Genomic DNA, 14,115 nt, shown 5'->3' with positions numbered 1-14,115 from the left:
CTGGGTTGTGGGAGAAGAGGTCAGGGAGGGTCACTCTCTTCTTCCTGACCTTCATCAGTGGCCATTAGCAGAGTCATGTCATCCTTATCATAATAAGGCTTTAGGCGATTCACATGAGGCACCCTGTGGAGGCTTACTGGAGTGCCCAGGTCAACCAAATAGGCAACCTCACTTTTCTTCTCCACAATGGTGTGGGGGCCATCCCACTTGTCTTGGGGTACCCTGGGAGCCACAGGCTCTAAGACACAGTTTCTGTCCTGCCTGATAAGCAGTCAGTACAGCCTTTTGGTCATGGCACTGCTTTTGCAGTTCCTGGCTGGCCTCAAGGTTCTTGGATGCCCTCTTCGTGTACTCTGCCATTCTATATCTTAGCCCTAAGCACATATTCCGCATGTCTTGCTTGGGGGGTTTTAGAGGGTGCTCCCAACCCTCTCTTAAAAGGGCAACTGGACCCAACTGGATGCCCAAACAGAAGCTAAAATGGACTGTAGCCCACTCCCTTCTGAGGAACTTCCCTGTAGGCAAAGAGGAGGCAACGCAGTGGACCATCAATCTCATTTTGAGTTTTTCTGAGAGTCCCATAATCATGCCTTTTAGGGTTTTGTTGAACCTTTTGACTAAACCATTTCCCTGTGGATGGTAGGGGGCGGTGAATTTATAGGTTACATCACACTCTTTCCACATTGCTTTCAGGTATGCAGACATGAAGTTTGCACCTTTGACTGACACCACATCCTTAGGAAAACCCACCCTGGAAAAGCTTCCTAGGAGGGCCTTGGCCACTGCAGGTGCTGTTATGGTCCTAAGGGGAATTGCCTCTGGGTACCTGGTGGCATGGTCCACTAGTACAAATCTGTTCCCAGATGAAGTTGGAGGGTACAGGGGACCAACAATATCAATCCCAACCTCCTGGTGGCACAAGACTTTGGGGCCCCTTGCTTCAGAGTAGGTGGAGATTGTTGTCCCTGTAGACCTTATGGGTCCCACTGATATCCCCTGCTAAAACTTTATATACAAATAACCACAGTATAGTGCTTTTAAAAAGTAGTTTGTAACTAACATGATTGTCTAAGACTTGGAGTTTACTGGAGTTGAAAAATAGCTACCTGATAAGTGTGAATTGATACCTGGAGTCCGCGACCGAGTCAGTTTACATTTCTCTCCAAGCCCCCCCTTCCACTGTTTAAATGAACAATTTCCAAACAAGCATTTGCAATGCAATAGGTCTCGCATTTTCTTGAGTTAGAGCTATTGGCATTGTAAATTCAGAACCAGACTTTTCTTGCAACATAAATAGGTCAACCCTTTTTCATAGTTTTGTCTTTTCCTGCCAGGTTTTAGTGGTCGCTGGTGGCTACTGACATCAGAAATCACAAGTCCTTAAGGAGAGACAAAAAGATGATTGCACTACCTCGAGTTGTGTAAATGTCTGAACAGATATTGCAAAAAAAAGGCTGGAAAAGTATTTTCTTTTTATTTTAGCAGAATGAAAAGTCTTGCAAGCATTCTTGCCTCGCATTTTAATAAGCAGAGCACCCCGAGAAGATTTATGGCCCTAATAAAAGAGATAAGAAATGCCCTGTGTGCATTTTTGTGAGTGTTGATGGGAAGGGGCCCTGGAAAGGGAGACTTCGAGATGCTATGCGAGGCTAAGCAAGTTTCACATCATTGCTGCTAGGTTTAGCCACATTCTACCAGAAAGAGCATATTTTGGCTTTCGTGAGCAGTGAGTTAAACAACCGGATTTTTCTTTTGTAAAATACGTTTATTTTAGGAGCCAGAGGTAAACGAGGACAGCACTGGACTAAAGCCAAAACAAATGTCAGCGACATAGAAGGAGATGGGAGGAACGGAATGCTGCAATAAAATGCAGGCAGCTACCAGCCTAAAACACCCACAGTGAAAGGGGAGCACCAAAGAGATGACAAAAATAGTCCGTCACAGCAACAGATAAAGACACAAAAGTGGAATAATACAGTAGTTGGTCACTGCTCTGAAACAGAAAAAAGCGAGAAAAAGAAAGAACTGACCACTAGCGAGCAAGAATTTTAAAGGACACTGCAACCAGTAAATGAAATCGCTTTAAGCCATATGAAGTATACTAAAAGTACATATGAGGTTGAACGTTTACGTTCGACCTAAAAAGGATTTGATCATCAGAAAGTTGACTGCCTCAACACTTGGTCATCTACCTTGCTTTGAGGTCAACCATTTTTCTGAAGTGTTCACCTCTCCCAGTGATATGACAGTGTTCATTTCAATCCTTTCCTATCATTGTACATGTTTATGTTTTTACTACAAATTGTCATGCAGCCACTTTTAATCAGTAGGGCACTGCCATGTTAGGTTATCCCAGTTAGTAGCTGTGTTTAGTTGTAATTAACCAAATGCTACTCAGCCTAAACCCATGCCCAGATGGGCCGAATAACCGCCAGACTACTCCCAAATCTCAATTGTGAAGAACTCTTCCTGTCACCAACTCTGTGCAGTGGGCAATGTCGATTGCGCACTGTCCTATAAAAAGTCTACTGTTAGTCTCAACGAGAAGCCAGGGGGAAATACTTATGAGACAGCCCATGTCACAGCAACACTGCAATACACAACATACATGAATTTTTCATTATGAAAGCAGAAAGGACCAGTGCCCTCAAACAAGTACACCTATGGACTTACCTTGCGTCGAAGACATCCCAACTCGGTGCTGCTGCTGGACAGCTGAAGGGTAGCTCTTCCCACTCGCCTCTGGATGAGTTTCATAGCTGAAACCACGTATGGATGAATGGGGTATCCCCTGAGGAGGCATGGGGCCTGATGAAGGGGAGTAGCGTTCGCCTGTGCATGATCGCATCTCAGGGGGAGACAGACATGGAGGGCGGACAGGGGCTCTGCCATAATCTGGACTGTTATAGAAGGATGGCTGTGGACACTGGGCTGATAAATAACTGAAAGGTCCATGCCCAGTAGCCATTACTGAGTAGCCAGGGGTATACCGTCCTTCAGGAAACCTGCTAAATTGGTAGGGGTCTAAATGGGCCTTTGGATGAGGGGGGTAAGAATGTCCATAATGAGGCGGTATCTTAGTATGAGCAGAATCAAAATCGAAGACAGGTGTGTCATGGTGCCCCCGGACATGTTGTCCATAAGCAGTCCCGGGCATAAGCAGAGACCCTGGTTGAGCTGGATGTCCTGCTCGAGAGAGCTGGTGGATGGCAGCAGAGTTCATATTATCGTGAGACCACATCTCTGATGATGGTGGAATAGCTTCCCGGTCCAAACGCAGGCCATAAAAGGTTGCGGCAGAGAGGCTGATCTCGTCATGGGCAGCTTTTGCCTGGCAGTCCTGACACGGGCACACTGGTGGCATTTTTGGTGGCTCCAGGTTTCGCAGAGGGTGTCCATCCATAAATACAAGCTCTCTGTAGTTAGATGGCTTGTACATATGCCCTTGGTGATCCCGCAAGCTGGTCCGCCTTTGAGGGCTCTGAGATCGCATCTCATTACCTAAATGGCACTGCTGTTGAGTGCCCTCTGATTGTGACCGGTACACCCGCTTCTTCTCTATCTGTGTATAGCTGTCTCCAGGCTGGATCTGGGAGCAGTCTTCATGATGAAGAGGGGAGTGATGGTTTTGGTGCAGGCCATTAATTCCATTGATGCCATAGGGTTGCCTCCTTCGTTCAAGAGTTCCATCCGGCATGTCATAAAGACCATTTGGGGCCCTCTCAGGACTGTGTGCGCACCTGGGGTCCAAGCAGCTCTGTGAGTGGTACCCAATTCTGCAGGAGCAGTGACGGGAGAGGACAGCTCTTTTCCCAGGATATGCACCCAGCATCCCACAGTGACCCATCTCTGTCAGTTCGTCATCTAAGATGGGTGTCTCCCTCTCAGTGAGGCCACTGCGGCTGCCTCCTTCCCTCTGGCAGGCTGGCTCTGAGTGTGGTTGGGCTTCAAGTTTGTCTCGGACTCCAAACCCTCCCAGAAGCCGCTCCAGTTCCTCCTTTTCAGCTGGAGTGGGCAAGGTCTTGCTTTGGGGCACAGGATCTTCCATCCTTTCTGTTACTGTGGAGGAATGGCCTGAGTCGCTGCTAATGGACATGAATCTGTGATTCTGTTCTGAGCCACTGGCACTACTAGGACTGCTGGGGCTGGGTGGCATGCTCAGGCTCCGTTTCTTCCTCACTTTGGCATACAAGCTTCCATCGATGGGTCCCCGGGTGTGGGCTAGATCTGAAAACATAATTGGACAGAACAAACACAAGTTACTACTCAGAGATTCAGTATTGATAAAGTAGCAGCTAAGTGGCTAGTTACTGATGAAAAACGAGGCACATGCATAACCGTACTGGTGACAGTGCAGGTAAATGGGTTCTTAAATAGTCTATATTCGGAGGATCGGTGCATTTGTGAGGTGTGGCTGCTTATATGGAATATTTTACATACTCTTCTTATGATGCTTGCATGGAATATAATGTCTTGATTGCCAGCTAAGACTTGAATGGTGCATTTTAAGTTAAAACCTGCCCCTCCGCTGATCTAATAGAAAGAGGTGTGCACAATTCATGTTAATTCATGTCTAGCATGCATACGTGTTGAATCTGCTAACGTATGGTAAAAGTTGCCTCATCAATTAGGAGGTCTACAATCATTCACTTAGCACAGGCTTGGGAGGGATTAGGGAAAATTGATATTTACAGATAAGCCCGTCTGGCTGTTGAAAAGGTAAACGAGTGATTGTTTTTGTTTACACTTTCATGATACCCACAGAATGCTAAATGGCAGCACTTAGAGACGGAGATGCCGGCATCTTGCGCAAACCGTGAGAGGTGGGTTGTGCTGATAGGTCTAAGATACCCTATTCTGAAATATCTCTGACTGCTGGCTATCCCTACTTGGGACACTGCAACAGAATGGTTTCTGTGGTGCCAGCACCTTTGATGAGCCTACCCGCATATTTCAAGATACAGTCCCCCAAACTGAGAAATATTTTGATTTGCAAACTACAGAACAGAGGTATGGGGCACACCACGAGCTGAATTATCACCTGCCACTTAAAACATTCATTTTCCCTTATTGGATCTTTCATAGATGCACATGCTTGAATCATTTCCTGTAGTTAAGGTGGGAAACTCATCGGACTCTCTCACCTTAACAACAACCAATGATTCAAGTGTGTGCATTTATGAAAGATGTCACAGCTGAAGAACTGTATTTACAGGCAAGCATAGATTTGCATGCTTGAATCATTCCCCTTCTTTGAGGGATGACGGAGAATGATCCCATCTTGTGCATCCATGTAAAATACCAGAGCTGCTTAACTGTAGTTACAGGTAATTCAATGTGTCTTACATTAACCCAGTCAGTGATACTGTTTTTATTTGACTCAGGGTGCATACCTGTGCCCTGAGGGTACACACAGATCTGTAAAGCTAGTGATCAACACACTGAGCTGTTGGGGGAAATTCTACTAAAATGTCTAGCTGCTGCTGATACATCTTTCCCCTTTCCTGTTCTCTTCCAGGGAGAGTGTTTGACTGGACTCCATTGACTATGGGCACGTTGGGTCTGACCACCCTAGTGGGAGAACCAATGCAACACACAGGGATTCAAGGATGAGTGGCTAACAGCAAGCAAACTCCAGGCCAGGGCAGTCACCAGGACGTCAGGAACATACATGCAAGGAAAGCAGAATTTCGGGGTGGGTGCATTTGTGCAAATGTACCTCTTGCTGCCTGCACATGTATGGGTCTGTAAGGGCCCTCTTAATCCCTCCTACAATATCAGCACAGTGTGCTTTTCTTGTTGCTGGCCATGGGTGGTACTATCTTAATTAATACTTGTGTGTGTGATGCATCCACTAGTCGTGAAGCTAAGTAAACCGAATAAGGGGGACTGAAGACTACGATGCAGTCTCTTGGGCCTCACTGAGGGCCCATTCTACAGCCATCTGTCAGGGTGCAATGCTTCTCTGTCTCTGAGCCCAATGTAGGAGCCTTTCTTCTATCTCTATGGACAGGGCAATGACCAATCGCTTCACTGCATCCATGAGTGTTACTCTGTAGAGCGCCCTGACTGTATTTGAAACTAAGTAGATTTGACCACAAAAGGGAGAAGCCAAGAGAAAGGATAAAGCCTACAGATTAGTGTTATCCAATTGTTATAAATGATCCGCAACACGAGAGGGGGTGCTTGTAGTTTACAACAGCTGGACACATCTTTTCTTTCATCCACCAGACAAGCAAAAGGTAGTCTGTGGGGGTTAATTTAGCCCCAATTTACTTTTCCTTCCAACAGTCCAATGAAAAGATTACCCCACATTGAGTCCTGCAAACACGTTTGTCCTGAGAGGCAGGCTAAGCAACATGGCTTTGTCCTTGAGGGTCTGTGCCAAGCAGGCGATAGATAATGTGATCCCCTGGTCTAGGTTCATAGCAGGCAATGTATTGCCTCTGGGTGTCGAAAGTAGTGGGGAAGCCCATCCAGAGGAAGTCTGGACTTCTTTAGGCTAATGGCATCCAATTCAGCTCTTTTCTTGAGTGGCAAGTGCAGGATTAGAAAGATGGGAGCCATCTTTGACTTCTTCCCACTTTCACTGAAACACATGCTTCTCCTGAGACACAATCACAGAGCTCCACCTACATTGTAGTGTTTGAAAATGTACCTGTGTCTTTTTGGGTACTGATGTAGGCTTGAGTGCTGGGATATGATGACTGTCACACTTTCGTTATGACCACCTAGAAACCTGGGGAGATGTCTGTGAGCTAGGTTGACTCTAATAGAGGGGTAGTCATAGCAAAACTCCCAGAGCTAGAGCCAGAGGGGATCATGCAAATGTGAAAATGTACGACGGGCAGGCTCAAGAATTCTGCTGCATTACCAGTAATATTTGGTAGTACACCCTGCATGATTGACAGCTATATGTGCCTGCCAGTGTCCTACAAAATGACCTTCAAAGTATCCAAGTCAGGTTTGGCAGCTAAACATAGGCAATACGTTCCACCCTAACCCAGCTCAAGTACTGCTAAATCGTACTGTGAACCACCCAGGGTATCAGAGGGCGTGTCTCTTTCCCAGTGACCTCTTTTGCTACCTTTTACCCGCAAAAGTCAGGCTCAAACACTCTGCCCCCTCCAGGTGCCCATGCGGTACCTTCCAGGCTGTCCTCATGCCGGACATTGAAGTTTTCATATGAATCATATCGGATCAGGGGGTCTGTGATGTTGTAGTCCACCGTCACGTCTGGATCATTGCGGAAGTTCTCCCTGCCTTTTTCGGGAAGGAGAACAAGCATTAGCTGTTGATTGGATCAGGATGAAAAGGAAGGTACAGGGTGCAAAGAGGATGAACTAGAGAGAAAAAGGGAGGGCATGAGTGGCGGCTGTGGTATTCTGAATATCTTGATTGCTGTGGCTGTGCTCTTAGGTTAGGATTGGTGGAGGCTGCATTGTGAACCTCTGATGGGCGTGCTAGACTCCTAGGCTGGGACTGGTGTTTGCTGCATTGTGAACCTCTGATGGGCGTGCTGGACTCCTAGGCTGGGATTGGTGTTTGCTGCATTGTGAACCTTTGATGGGCGTGCTGGACTCCTAGGCTGGGATTGGTGTTTGCTGCATTGTGAACCTCTGATGGGCGTGCTGGACTCCTAGGCTGGGATTGGTGGGGGCTGCATTGTGAACCTCTGATGGGCGTGCTGGACCCCTAGGCTGGGATTGGTGGGGGCTGTATTGTGAACCACTGATGGATGGCTGCTGGACTCCTAGGCTGGGATTGGTGGGGGCTGCATTGTGAACCTCTGATGGGCGTGCTGGACTCCTAGGCTGGGATTGGTGGGAGCTGCATTGTGAACCTCTGATGGGCGTGCTGGACTCCTAGGCTGGGATTGGTGTTTGCTGCATTGTGAACCTCTGATGGGCGTGCTGGACTCCTAGGCTGGGATTGGTGGGGGCTGCATTGTGAACCTCTGATGGGCGTGCTGGACTCCTAGGCTGGGATTGCAGGGGCTAGGCTGGGATTGCTGGGGGCTGTATTGTGAACCACTGATGGATGGCTGCTGGACTCCTAGGCTGGGATTGGTGGGGGCTGCATTGTGAACCTCTGATGGGCGTGCTGGACCCCTAGGCTGGGATTGGTGGGGGCTGTATTGTGAACCACTGATGGATGGCTGCTGGACTCCTAGGCTGGGGTTGGTGGGGGCTGCATTGTGAACCTCTGATGGGCGTGCTGGACTCCTAGGCTGGGATTGGTGGGGGCTGCATTGTGAACCTCTGATGGGCGTGCTGGACTCCTAGGCTGGGATTGGTGGGGGCTGCATTGTGAACCTCTGATGGGCGTGCTGGACTCCTAGGCTGGGATTGCAGGGGCTAGGCTGGGATTGCTGGGGGCTGTATTGTGAACCACTGATGGATGGCTGCTGGACTCCTAGGCTGGGATTGGTGGGGGCTGCATTGTGAACCTCTGATGGGCGTGCTGGACTCCTAGGCTGGGATTGGTGGGGGTTGCATTGTGAACCTCTGATGGGTGTGCTAGATTCCTATGCTGGGATTGGTGGGGGCTGTATTGTGAACCTCTGACGGGTGTGCTGGACTCCTAGGCTGGGATTGGTGGGGGCTGCATTGTGAACCTCTGACGGGTGTGCTGGACTCCTAGGCTGGGATTGGTGGGGGCTGTATTGTGAACCTCTGATGGGCGTGCTGGACTCCTAGGTTGGGATTGGTGTTTGCTGCATTGTGAACCTCTGAGACTCCTAGGCTGGGATTGGTGTTTGCTGCACTGTGAACCTCTGATGGGCGTGCTGGACTCCTAGGCTGGGATTGCAGGGGGCTGTATTGTGAACCACTGATGGATGGCTGCTGGACTCCTAGGTTGGGATTGCAGGGGGCTGTATTGTGAACCACTGATGGATGGCTGCTGGACTCCTAGATTGGGATTGGTGGAGGCTGTATTGTGAACCACTGATGGATGGCTGCTGGACTCCTAGATTGGGATTGGTGGAGGCTGTATTGTGAACCACTGATGGATGGCTGCTGGACTCCTAGGTTGGGATTGCAGGGGGCTGTATTGTGAACCACTGATGGATGGCTGCTGGACTCCTAGATTGAGATTGGTGGAGGCTGTATTCTGAAGCTGCTAGATGAGTAATGCGTTCTGAATGTCTGATAGCTGCTGTACTCCTACATTAGGACTGGTGGGTGATGAACTCTGTGACAGACAGGGGAGTGTTGTTTTCCGAACGTCTGATTGATTGGTGTTGTATTCCTAGGTTAAGGTGCTGTGTTACGTGGTTGTGATTCCTGCCTCGTGCATTCCGAGGTTGCAAGCAGTGGGTGCTGTATTCTGAACGTCTAACTGATGTGTTCTGTATTCTTTAGTTGGGACTGGTGGGTGCCAAGTTTATTGACGGGTGCTGAGTTCTTAATCTGATTGACGGGTGCTGAACTCTTAGGCTGGGTATTGTATTCGGAGGCCGCGGTGCCTGGGTGCTGTGTTCTGAGGCTGATGTCTGTGCTGCACTCTGATAGATGGGTGATATTCCTTAGGTTAGGGCTGGTGTGTGATGTAATCTGAGGTTGATATGCAGGTACTGCAATCTGAATCTCTTGATTGATGGATGCTGCATACCTAGGTTGGGATTGGTGGGTGATGTACTCTTGATCTCTGATTGACGGATGCTGTACTCCTAGGTTAGGATTGGCGTAGGCTGCATTTTGAGGCTGTTAGGCGGGTGCTGCATTCTGAATGTCTGATTGATAGGTTCTACGTTCCTAAATTAGGACTGAAAGGGGTGCTGCGTTCGGAATCTAATCGATAAGTGTTGTATTCCTACTTTAGGGCTGGTGACGATGTATATTCTGAGGCCGGTATACCTGCCCTAGGCTGATAGGTTGGTGTATTCTAATTCTCACTTATTAACGGGTGGTGTACTCCTTGGTTAGGATTGGCGGGTGTTGTATTCGGAGGTTGGTAGATGGGTGCTGGATTATAAATCTCTTGTTTATGGGTGCCGTTTTCCTAGGTTAGGATTGGTGACTGATGTAGACGGATACTGTACGGTAGGTGGGTGTTGCTTTTTGAATCTATGTTTGATGGATGCTGTATTCTTATGGGATTGATGGGTGATGTATTCAGAGGCTAATAGGTGGGTTCAGTATTCTGAATGTCTGGTGCTCCTAGGTTACGATTAGTGGGTGTTGTATTCTGAGGCGAATGAGAGTTGGTGGGGCGGGCGGTGCGTGCGGAACTTGATTGATGGGTATTGTATACTCCTTCAGAAATCTTTAATCTTCTCACCTTTGATCTTTTCTGGTCCAGAGGAGAAGATGAACTCCACGGCGGCATCGGACGGGAAGCGGTCATCTGAAGAGGAAAGCAAGAAGCCACATAAGCAGACCTGGACATATGAGGACACAGAGAGTGGGTGAGTGATCTTCCTATAAGAAGCGCGGTCATGACATCTGTAACCACAAGCATGCCGCGCCTCATCCATCTGTAACCAAAAGTGCGCCTCATCCATCTGTAACCACAAGTGCGCCGCGCCTCATCCATCTGTAACCACAAGTGCGCCTCATCCATCTGTAATCACAAGTGAGCCACGCCTCATCTATCTGTAACCACGTGTTCGCCTCATCCACCTGTAACCACAAGTGCGTCGTGCCTCATCCATCTGTAACCACGTGTTCGCCTCATCCACCTGTAACCACAAGTGTGCCGTGCCTCATCCATCTGTAACCACAAGTGTGCCGTGCCTCATCCACCTGTAACCACAAGTGCGCCGCGCCTCATCCATCTGTAACCACGTGTTCGCCTCATCCACCTGTAACCACAAGTGTGCCGTGCCTCATCCATCTGTAACCACAAGTGTGCCGTGCCTCATCCATCTGTAACCACAAGTGTGCCGTACCTCATCCATCTGTAACCACAAGTGTGCCGTGCCTCATCCATCTGTAACCACAAGTGCGCCTCATCCATCTGTAATCACAAGTGCGCCACGCCTCATCTATCTGTAACCAAAGGGGTGCCGTGCCTCATCCATCTGTAACCACAAGTGTGCCACGCTTCATCTATCTGTAACCACAAGTGTGCCATGCCTCATCCATCTGTAACCCCAAGGGCGCCGCGCCTCATCCATTCAAGGGCGCCGCGCCTCATCCATCTGTAACCACAAGTGCGCCTTGCGTCATTCATCATAAGGTCTGTGACAGTTTATCTACAGACCATTGTTCTGGGCGCGCTACTCTTCAGTACCAGCAAGCTTGCAGATCGCCATGCAAGCTTTGCAAACACAGGCCTGAAGACTTATGGCAGCGCACACGTCTCAGACAAGTCAGGAGAGCAACTGCAGCACACACCATCTTACACAGAAAGGCACGCACATGACTTTAAAGGAGACCCTAGATTATGCTGTGCATTTAATATCAAACACAGTCCTGCAGATCAGCCGACGTGCAAACGCACATGCATTATCTTACACACACATGCTTGCAGTTCAGTCGCAGTGCGCACACACAAAGGTCCGTCAGTTTACAGAAAAGCGTGCAAGTCACCAGCAACGTGCGCACGTTGCTTTCTCTTACTGATCCAACGTACATGTGCGAGCCTACAAAGTACGAGGCCCCTTTTTTTCCTCTCTAGTCACGTTGTACACCCTTAGCGATGCTGTGCAGCAGGGCTAAAAAAATACATTGTCAAACCCAGTAGGTCCCGAGGCTGAGACCTATTGGCTTTGCCGGTGCTTGATGAGGATTGGGCTCCCTAGAGAGTGAGATAAAGCAGAGACAGCGAGTGTAGGGTGATGGAAGAAAGAGACATAAGGAGTCACAACCACGCAGACTTAATAGTATGCAGCTTCGGCACTCGAGAGGTGGCTCTTATTTTATTATTATTATTTTGTAGATTTAACACTGCGTCATGTGCAGATCATCTAAGCAAGCCGGGAATGGTCGAGAGAGACGGAGGCCCTGAAGTCGCTCCGCTCCCCGCAGAGACGAGTGCAGCCCGAGACTCCCGGGACAAAGGGCGCGCGCCGGGCCCGCGCGGGATCTGGACGGACATGTTTACAGGAAGGCGGTTTTGGCGCTCTGAGGCGAGCTCACTCCGGGAAGCTCTTTTAACCGCCAAGTTAAAGAGAGGCAAGCAGCCCGCGCAGGCTTCATTCACTCCGACCACACGACAAGTGGCCGCGTGTGTGAACCTGCAGCGCAGGAAAGTGTCTTATTAGCGTTATCCTGTGATCAGAGCACGCGAGCTGTTTGTCAGAACAGGACCATAATTTGCAAGATCCTGGGCTGGGGACCCCGCAGAGGTGAATGAGGGAACGGCGTCGCCTTCGTCACAAAATGTACTGTGCGCGCCGAGTGGCAGTAAACATATACACTGCACACATCACTAGGCACCTCTCCTGGACCAAGCACTCATTCACAATTACTCTGTACACACACCACCCACTGTCTGTCCTATGCACCTTTCCTGAACGTGACAGGCACTCAGTCACATGTACGCTGTGCACACATCTCCATGTGCCTCTCCCGGACCGAGCGCTGATTCGCAAGTACACTGTGCACACATCACACAGAGTCTGTCCTGTGCATCTCTCCTGCACATGCCAGGCACTCATTCACATGTACGCTGGACACACCGCGCACTGCATGTACTATATTCCTCCTCTCCCGGACCGAACAGTTTTTCACAAGTACGAAGTGCACACATCACACACACACTGTCTGTACCATGCAACTCTTCTGCACGAGCCATTCATTCACATGTCCTCAGACCACAGCATACAGGGTCACCTTGCTGTTCGCCTGGTGTATCACACATCATCTATCACTGAGCACTGGGTAGAGCGAACACATTGGCCAGATGATGCATTGCAGACATGCCGCTCATTCGGTATACCACACCACTCTTACTAGGAACTCAGTCACGTACTGTTAAGCACATCGTTGCAGGGTCAGCATGCTTCTCACCTGGTGTAGGCCACACATGCTGCACATGGGCACTCAGTCTTGACTTCATCTAGTGTTGTCATGCTGCATAGCAGGTGTTTCAGGCATCTGTGAGAAACTGGCACCGATTCACATGTACAGTTTGGTCACATTATTCCGGCTTGGTGTATCACAGCCCTCCTACACATTGACACTCGGTCACGTACAGTCTGGAGGCAGCATGGTGCTCGCATGAAGTATTACACACCGCCTGCACACGGGCACTCAGTTACATGGTCACTCCTGCCACATTATGAAGTAGGAGCATGCTGCTCGCTTGGTGTATTACACCTCTCTTCAACTCAGTCACTTGTAGAGTTTAACCGCATCATGCAGTGTCGACATATTGCTGACCTGGTGTACTGCCCTCTGCCCACGGGCACTCAGTCACATGTATAGATTGCCCACATTATGCAATACAAGTATGCTGCATAGCTTGTGTATTACACGTGTACTAGAAACGGACATCCAGTCATATGCAGGTTTTGGCCACATCATGCAGTGCTGGCATGCTCCTTGTCTGGCGTATCGCACACCCCCTACAAATAGGCACTCAGTCAGATGTATACTTTGGTCATGCAGTGTCAGCTTGCTGCTCACCTGGTATAATAAACGTGCCCTGTAGGTTGGCACTTAGTTACATATACAGTTTAGCCACCCTATGCAATGTCTGCATGCTGCTTGCCTGATGTATTGTACATCTGAACACAAGCAATTAATTGTGTGTGCATATTTGTAGGAAGTTGGCTCTGTATACACTAGCACAAAGTGAGAGATAGTGTGCTTAGAGTCCAAGGTTTCCCCTTACAGGGGCATTAGATAATACTATGCTCTATTTTGTGGTAGTGTGGTCGAGCAGTAGGCTTATCAGTGGGTAGAGTTAAGCATTTGTTGTACACACACAGGCAATAAATGAGAACACACACTCAAAGACTTAACTCCAGGCCAATAGGTTTTTATATAGAAAAATATTCTTTTCCTAATTTATTTTAGAATCACAAGATTCAAATTTTAGGTAAGAACATCAAATGTAAGGTACTTCACACAGATAAGTATAGGACTTTGATTTAAAACAGTACTATACACAGTTTTGGCAAAAATGGCAATAAGCTATTTTAAAAGTGGACACTGCAAAAAT

The 14,115-nt window shown here is 48.6% G+C and overlaps 1 protein-coding gene across 6 annotated transcripts in view; it reads right to left on the bottom strand.

Moving 5' to 3' along the window:
* Positions 1-14,115, bottom strand: part of TNS2 (tensin 2) — a 370,478-nt gene that overhangs the window by 152,342 nt on the left and 204,021 nt on the right. For all 6 annotated transcript variants that reach the window (XM_069230717.1, XM_069230716.1, XM_069230718.1 and 3 more), the window contains 3 exons: positions 10,285-10,350; positions 7,147-7,263; positions 2,674-4,227 (listed from right to left, as the gene is read on the bottom strand). In XM_069230717.1, coding sequence (XP_069086818.1) covers positions 2,674-4,227; positions 7,147-7,263; positions 10,285-10,350 — 1,737 coding nt within the window. The remainder of the gene's footprint in view (positions 1-2,673; positions 4,228-7,146; positions 7,264-10,284; positions 10,351-14,115) is intronic.

This window comes from Pleurodeles waltl, chromosome 4_2 (genome assembly GCF_031143425.1).
Source record: "Pleurodeles waltl isolate 20211129_DDA chromosome 4_2, aPleWal1.hap1.20221129, whole genome shotgun sequence".
Lineage (NCBI taxonomy): Eukaryota > Metazoa > Chordata > Amphibia > Caudata > Salamandridae > Pleurodeles > Pleurodeles waltl.
This window is presented reverse-complemented; position numbering and strand designations above follow the sequence as displayed.